The 7,466-nt window shown below is 43.0% G+C and overlaps 2 protein-coding genes across 2 annotated transcripts; one reads left to right on the top strand and one right to left on the bottom strand. All coding sequences in view use genetic code 11, as the record gives it.

Annotated features, from left to right (window-relative positions):
• Window positions 1–1,584: 1,584 nt before the first annotated feature.
• On the top strand, window positions 1,585–4,983 carry EGR_06169 (hypothetical protein; the record flags this gene model as incomplete). The annotated part of the gene is made up of 10 exons (XM_024495418.1): window positions 1,585–1,643; window positions 1,665–1,770; window positions 1,808–1,866; window positions 1,999–2,081; window positions 2,118–2,164; window positions 2,201–2,360; window positions 2,445–2,967; window positions 3,040–3,162; window positions 3,539–3,671; window positions 4,927–4,983. The coding sequence occupies 10 exons, from the start codon at window positions 1,585–1,587 to the stop codon at window positions 4,981–4,983; spliced, it is 1,350 nt and encodes a 449-aa protein (XP_024350146.1).
• A 699-nt stretch (window positions 4,984–5,682) lies between these two features.
• Window positions 5,683–6,898, bottom strand: EGR_06168 (Zinc transporter ZIP10; the record flags this gene model as incomplete). Its single annotated transcript, XM_024495417.1, has 4 exons — window positions 5,683–5,829; window positions 5,898–6,085; window positions 6,145–6,307; window positions 6,842–6,898. 4 exons carry the CDS (start codon window positions 6,896–6,898, stop codon window positions 5,683–5,685), a joined length of 555 nt encoding a protein of 184 aa, XP_024350145.1.
• Between the last annotated feature and the right edge of the window lie 568 nt (window positions 6,899–7,466).

The following is a 7,466-nucleotide window of genomic DNA, read 5'->3' as shown; positions in this document are numbered from 1 at the left end:
ACAACTGAACAGTCTAAATTGATGACTTCAAAAGCCTGACTCGCTTTAATTCAGCTGATAAGCTTGAAGGAATATTTCTCCTTCATTTGATGCTCATTCACGAAATAGGAGAGAGGAGCAGAAGGGAAGAAGCACTCCCGTAGTGATATTTTTATTTTCTCCTCTCGTTCTCAAGGTAGCACACAACTTCAAGCAACAATTCCCACTGAGAAAGTGGGTCCCGGACCTCACAAATCGACTTTGCATTGTACCAATGCTTCTTCTTTTTTGAATGCATCCGGCAATGAGCTTGCCATTAAATCAAAAATTTGCTACTCTGCTTGATTACAGAGGATACATAGCCCAGCCCACGCAAAGCATCATAGTCCATGGTGAAGTTCTCATTACTAATAGCTTTGCATGCGGGATCGCTTATTAAGGGTAAGTGGCAATGCGTCAGACACTTGAAGTTTCATGAGCCATTTTATGCCACATCGGGAGAACACAGCTGCAAGTGTTTCTTCTTTACTTGTTCTACGTTTAAAAAGGAGGCAAACCCGTCTGCCTGATTGCCTCAAGTCAAGTCTCTTTCCAGCCAGATGTATCATGGTCACGAGCTCACCTCAAAGTTGGGAAAGCAATGGGTGCTATCATCCAACTTGTTCCAATGAATTACACTTCGAAGCGCCCAGAGGTAACATCTATGGTCCCTTATACAACGATACAGTTTCTACAAGTACTGAGTCATATCTTTAGCCCAAGCTCTCAGGCAAGTTTTGAAAAACGGGAAAGACTAGCTTTTATTGGGGAAGTTTTTAACTTTTAAGATTCAAGACTCTATAGCCCTTTCTTCCTTTCTAAGATCACCCTTTGTGCTTTGGGCAGGTAGAGCTATTTGTTGATGCCACAAAAACAAAGCTGTTGAATTTACTCGGAAAAAGGGCAATTGGTGCCATCCTACAGAAGTTTCTAATGGTTCTTTTGAGAATTCAGAACCATTCCTTGTGAACTTTCTAGTCATCAGCTAAGGCAGAAAAAGGAGGAGATTTCACTTAGCTAGCTCAGTAATGATCCTGCTTTGGCTAAAAAATCTAGCTGAATTCTTCTCCAACTATTGTGTCTACAAAGGTCGAGGAAGATGTTGCTATCGTCCGAACACAAATTGAACGGAAACCGGCTTATCAGGCAGCTATGCAACAAATTCCCATCTTCTAGGGAGGGATGATCAAATGCACCATATCTACCCAACACCCGACCAACCCTTCTAGTTCTCGTCAATAACATTTCGACAGCTATTTCAAGTTCGGTCTTAAAGACAAAAAAGTGCTACCAATATAATGAGAACAGCTGGAAGAAATCCTATTGTTAGGTTTTCATGCAGACTATATTAATTTAACGCTAAAAAGCCTTTCCTGAAAAACAATGCCATGACGTGCATAACTCGCCACTGGTAAATTAATAAAAATTTTGTACGAACAAAGAATAGTGTACACTTGCTTATCTTATTTGCTGTGGACTGGATTTCCTTTCGAGACAGTACATTTGGTTTTCTGGTAGAATAACCAAAATCCGAATTAATTAATTACAGGTTTTTCAACCAATCAAATGCCCAGTGTTCTAGCGCGACTTTCAGACTTCACTCGTAAAGATGGATTTAACACCCTGTATGTGAACTTTCCATCTAGTTTCATTAATCCAGGCCCTTTTTCTCTAGGAACGAGTAGAGCAGATCCCGACGAAATAATTCCAGCGCAAGTGTCCCGTGGGAATCCTATAGGGAGTCGTCAAATCGTACTTAAATTATTTCAAATTATGTTTCCTCACTTAGTGTTGCAACATTAAAGGACTTAAGTATGTCAATGCTTCTTTAAGTGGAAAAGATCGGAGGTATGTCTGTGCTTATTATGAATCTGCATTTGAGTGGTTGTCTTTGCTTATTCTCTTCGTAATGCGTCTTAATTTTTTAATGATATGGTGGGGAATCATCTTGTTTACACTGTACTTGTGTACTACTTTTAGCTATGCCACGATTATCTACAATAAAAAGACAGCGAAGATTGAAATATCTTATAATCTGCCGGAGTTCCTATCACCCAAGTTTGGTTTGTAGTTCTTCTCTTTTCTCTAACCTACCCTAGATGTCGAAGTTATTGATGGAGAATCTTCTCGTTCTTTGGCTGTTGATGTAAATAACCTTTACTTTCCGCACTTAATTCTTTAGCCTCATGCTTTGACAAATACGTTCGGTTCGGTATGGGGCAAAAAGTACCTCCGTGACTTAGATGAAATGTCTGCGCAAGCCGCTGCTGTTAATGACGCTGATGTTCTACAGAGAGTTGCTTTTGGGAAAGCAGCATTGAAAAAGGATGCCAAAAAACTAGGTAAATAACTTCATCCTTGCTGCTGCACTATTATGCTTTAAGAACTTGTATTTATTGTTTTTTTGCGTTGTGTGTATGCTGCAGGTCAAGCTGACATAAAGGGCGGTGTAAATGGTGATAAGGTGACTCAGCAGGAGCTATTGCTGCCTCCCTTTGACCAAATAACGCGTTTCGTTGCCCAGATCTTTCCGATTGGCAAAATTTTGCCCCCAGCGGTGGCCTCCAGTCTAGCCAAAGAGGCAAAAGCCTTTTCTGAAGCCGACGAAAGCATGCACAAGCAGTGGCTCTTGGAGGGCAATTATCCCCGCTTCATCATTGATCGTTTGGCTTACCTCCCGATGGACAATGCCGAAATTGCGGGATTTTCAGCACCGGGCGCTAAGAGAAAGCGGCAATCTCCGGATAGTGTTGGTCAGCCCGTAACAAGAATGGAAATGGCCAAAAATTTGGCGTTGCTCGTGCATATGTTTAAGTTGTTTCAACTGAAACCGAGGGAGTTGCAGCATCGAACACCCCTTCCTGACACTCCCCAACCTGTCATGAAGCATCTTTTAAATGAGTTTACAGCTTTCGTGTTTAAAGAAGGGTGTGAGCGCCTCAAAGCTAGGTAAATCGCTTTCCGAACTCAGCTTAAAAATAAACAATAGGATTAGTTGACCCTTCATCGTTTTTCTTCTAGGGTGATAACGCCGGTACTGCGCGACAAATTGATATGCCACATTCTAGTCCTTCTGCTTCATTGCGACAGCTTTGCCACCGTCATTGACACTCTTTCCGTCGACTTTAAAATGCCCTCTTTGCGGTAAGCTACTGCGTCGGCCCTCTCGGGCCAACCTTAGCTTCACTGATGTCGAAAGCGTTACTATATAGGTAATAAGTAACGTGAGGATTAGATTTTTTTTGCTATTAGTCCGCTAATATGGTAAACCTGGAATAAAAGAGTCTTCATGTATCCAAGACCCGTGATTTTTCGTATTTGTGATAGCCACGGTATCCACTCCATATCATTGCTATTGGATTAATGATTAAGCGAACTCATCGGTGTCTTCGTGTAGGTGAATTAGCGGTTTTGTTGGTCATCTTTGTTAGAGGGTCTCCGCTATAAAAGAGGTTGCTTTGACTACTAAACCGCCAACTTTGGTGACTCTGAAAAGCTACATCTCTTTTTCACTTTTTAGCTTGAAGAAGTATTTCCAATTTATTGGATGCTCATTTACGAAAAAGGAGACGGGGGCGAGTAGTACTGACCAGAAGGAGGGGGGGAAGCAATATCACACGGTGGCACGACTATCGGCTCCCCTCGTTTTCAAGGTAGACCACGTCTTTAAACGATAATTCCCACCGAGGAAAGTGGATCATGGACTCCATTCATCGGCTTCACGTTGCATCAGTGCCTACTCCCTGCCTCCGACAACTTCGTATGTGTAGGTATATGTATGTGTACATACGATAACTTATTTCGGATCAACAATTTTGTGTACAGTTCGGATTGTGTGTCTGATGTTGGCATCTTTCCATCGGTGGAATTGGTTTGTTAGTTAATCACAACATGAGGCATTTGTTTGGTCCCAGGATTGCATCAGTGGTTTACGATTATGCTCGACTAGTGTGTGTGCATGTGTGTACACATTCATAACTGATTGTTTAACTCAAGTGGGTGTAATGCCGGCATGTCCACCTCAAGTTCCATGGTGCAGTTCTTATTTGCTTATTGCATTATCCCTGGTGTTGCAGTCTCCGTAGGTGTAGGTGCAAACATGACAAGTATTTTCTTTAACTCAAGTGCATCTTGGATAGGGGTCAAAGGTCGCGTGTATTTCGCCCTTAGCTGTCAAAACTGTTTTAGCTGTATTGGTTGCAATTCAAATTGACTACTTTTATGTATGGGAACGATATTGTTTTAGCAGTTCACTTGGCTGTTCGAGCTTTTCCCTCTTTGTGATGTGGCTGCAGACTTGGTGTCATGGTGTGACGTCCATGGATGTGGACATTTACCCCTTGTAAGCGCTGATAGCAGCCTCCTCTATTGGTGTACCTTGCCATGGTTTCACAGAGGATCACTAGGGAAGAATTAACAAGGTGTTAACCTGTGGCCAGTCCCCCGATTTCCATCTCTGTACAATGGATGCCAATAGAGCGCATTTGACCTTAAGGTATGCGAACTTTCAGCCCCTCGAGGTCACGATAGTCCCCTCCATATGTTGCCTTTAGGCGAGTTTTGCTATTGTACACTAGGGATAAACAAACTCTCAGACTGGTATATCCTATGGCTTCTTGTATTCGCCTAAATGATTGCACAGTGATGCAGAACGTGGTCCGATTGGAAACACTGCTATCGGGGACACATGTAATCGTGGCTCTCGGGTCGTCTCTTATGACTTAATGAGGTGTCGGAGTTTGGAGTTGGCTTTGTCACGGCCGTGCAGAACTACTGAAGCCGTAGTGCTTCATACTGCCATCTTGAAAGTATCGCTACCGTCATCAGGAACTCTGGCTTTTTGGTACATTTTTTAAGTCACTGGCCGTGTTACTGTCATGGTGGAATTCACACTTTTTAACCTCTTAGATTATTAATGCCGCAAAAATGGAGCCACTTAACGGGGTTTTCGACTTTGCCCCCTGACTTGTATCCGATAACCACTATAATTCGTTGCCGTCTGGATGGTGGCATCTGATACAACCAACTAATGGTGCGATCGCTGGGCTATGAAACTCCTCTACAACAATTCCCCGGATGTTGCAGGTGGCAAATCTGAGGTTCTAAATTCAGTCTCATCCTTCCGATTAAACACAGAACGAATATGGTTACGCCTTGGGGGATTCTGCATAGTTATTGAATCGAATGGGTTGAACAGCCGAGCCGAGAGTGTCGTCACTACTGAATACTGGGAATGGGGTTTACAGACTTATACCACAGTTAACAGAAACCGCAGCGATCTGTCTAAAAGACGTAGTTAAGAGTGAACTCTCCGTGTTGATATTCCATGTGATTGAGCGCAGGCCAGTGTCGCCGGTCATCACAACCTCATAGATGGAAGTTGGTGCACAGCAGTGTACGTAATTTATCGTTGAGGGAAAACGCGGACCTTAAAGCAGGACATACCCTTATTGGGTATGGCAACTAATTTTGTGGTCAGGAAAGACTGTTTATGAGTTTCACATCAGAACTCAGCGAAGGATAGAATATGGCAGAGTTGAAAAACAACGATAAAGTAAAATAAATAGAACGTAGGGTTGCTAAATTAATTTCTTATTCATAAAAGTTCATAATTACCATTTGATAGGTGAAAGAAAAGCTTAAGTCAGGAGGAGTGCACAGCCACTAAAAGGAGATGTAGTCGCTGGCGAAGATAACACCGAGGACGCAAGCATAGCCGGTGATCAACCCACCAACCTGAATCACGAATATTCCGAAAGATGATTCGCGTTTCTTTTCCGCCTCTTCCAGTGTCTGACGAATAGAGGGCAACTGCAATACCAAATAAACGGTGGTACTAAACTACAAGTTTGTCTGGGTATTCATTATCAGACTCCTACCATGTCCGCGAGGCTGACGTGAAGGAAGACGCCAGAGGTGGCCGCAAACACGTAGAGAGCACCGGAAGACACCTCACCAATAACCAGACCAATAATAAGCCCTAGATAAGCAGTGCAGGCAGAAGCAAAGTTGGCACAAATGGCCGATTTGACGGGGAAACCGGAAGAGATGAGGACAGCAAAGTCACCTATAAGGAAGGTGAATGGATTTAGCTCAAACATTTGCGGTGAAGCTTCTTCAAATTACCAAGCTCATGGGGTAGCTCCTCAAAGAGGATACACAAACAGATGGCAACGCCAACAGTGGGGCTTTCAGTGAAACCCACTGCAGTTGCCATTCCGTCCATGAAGTTGTGGATCGAGTCACCCAGAAGAATCATCCAAGCCATCGGAGCAATTTCGGTGAAATCCTTAAAACTACATTTTGGACAGCATGATTTGCGTCGCGATGTTGGTGTAATTGGTCGAGGTGTCGCTGAGTGGCCAATTTTCATGGGCAATGTATTCTCCATCTAGGAGAAACAAAATTGCTGATCACGATTTAACATTCTTTGGTTCCTTTAAAATCATATATATAACCGACAAACACCTACTTTAATTGTGGAGTCCAGAGAATCATTGGGGTCGCTACTCTGTGGCTTTCTCAACTAAAGTATCGAAAAAACGCGTTAAATATTGACGTCAGCCAAATTTTGCATCTGTGAGCAGTAGAATTCCCACCTTAAATATTCGCGGTATGATGAGGAGGAGGTATTCAATGAAGAAGAAGATGAGAAGACCAGCAGGAACACAACTTAACTTTAGAAGGTAGGTGCGACCCTGCCCACCGAATTCCAGGGGCATATCTGCCATTCGCATTGCCTAAAAACACCGGGCTACTCGTTATATCAAAGCAGGTGAAGGAACGCAGGTCCGTCTGACTAAATGAGATTAAGCAAACCCACCTCCGGAAGGAGAATCAATAGAGCTGCAGAACACAGGGCACTAACTGCTAAAGCCATCATGTAGCTGAGTAGAAGGTTGAAGCGTTTTAGGCGTTTGATTGGGATACAAACAAAACCAATTAGCGAACAAAGGTTGTTAAAAGTTACTCCCAACAATGCGAAGACAATAGCTTAAAGAGAAGGGAGAACATTAGCGTTAAATGGGGTGAAAATACAACACAATGATGCACAGCATTCGCCCATTCTTAAACTTACTTTCCGCTACACTAAAGTGCCTTCCTACTTTTGAGTTCACTACCTGAATCACAAATGCTTCAAAGGCAGAATCATTGACAGATGAAATTGTTAAAACACTGGTGAACTCCTCTACATTTGGGAGCTAAAACAAGTAAGATTCGGGTAAGCATATGCTCCATATCATAAGCAAACACCATCTTAATACCTATTAAAACCCTCAACTTGCATTTGGTAACGGTATCGTGATAAGGGGATTTGTTTCATAAACACCATCGTGCAGGGGTTCAAGGGCAGCTGTCTCATTTGGGATGGCGTTGGTAACGGCGTGATTCGATACGGCGTGGAGAACCATACTTGGTTCTGCCACAACTAGCTGTGGTCCATAAAA

This window comes from Echinococcus granulosus, assembly GCF_000524195.1.
Source record: "Echinococcus granulosus chromosome Unknown EG_S00052, whole genome shotgun sequence".
Taxonomy (NCBI): Eukaryota; Metazoa; Platyhelminthes; class Cestoda; order Cyclophyllidea; family Taeniidae; genus Echinococcus; species Echinococcus granulosus.
This window is presented reverse-complemented; position numbering and strand designations above follow the sequence as displayed.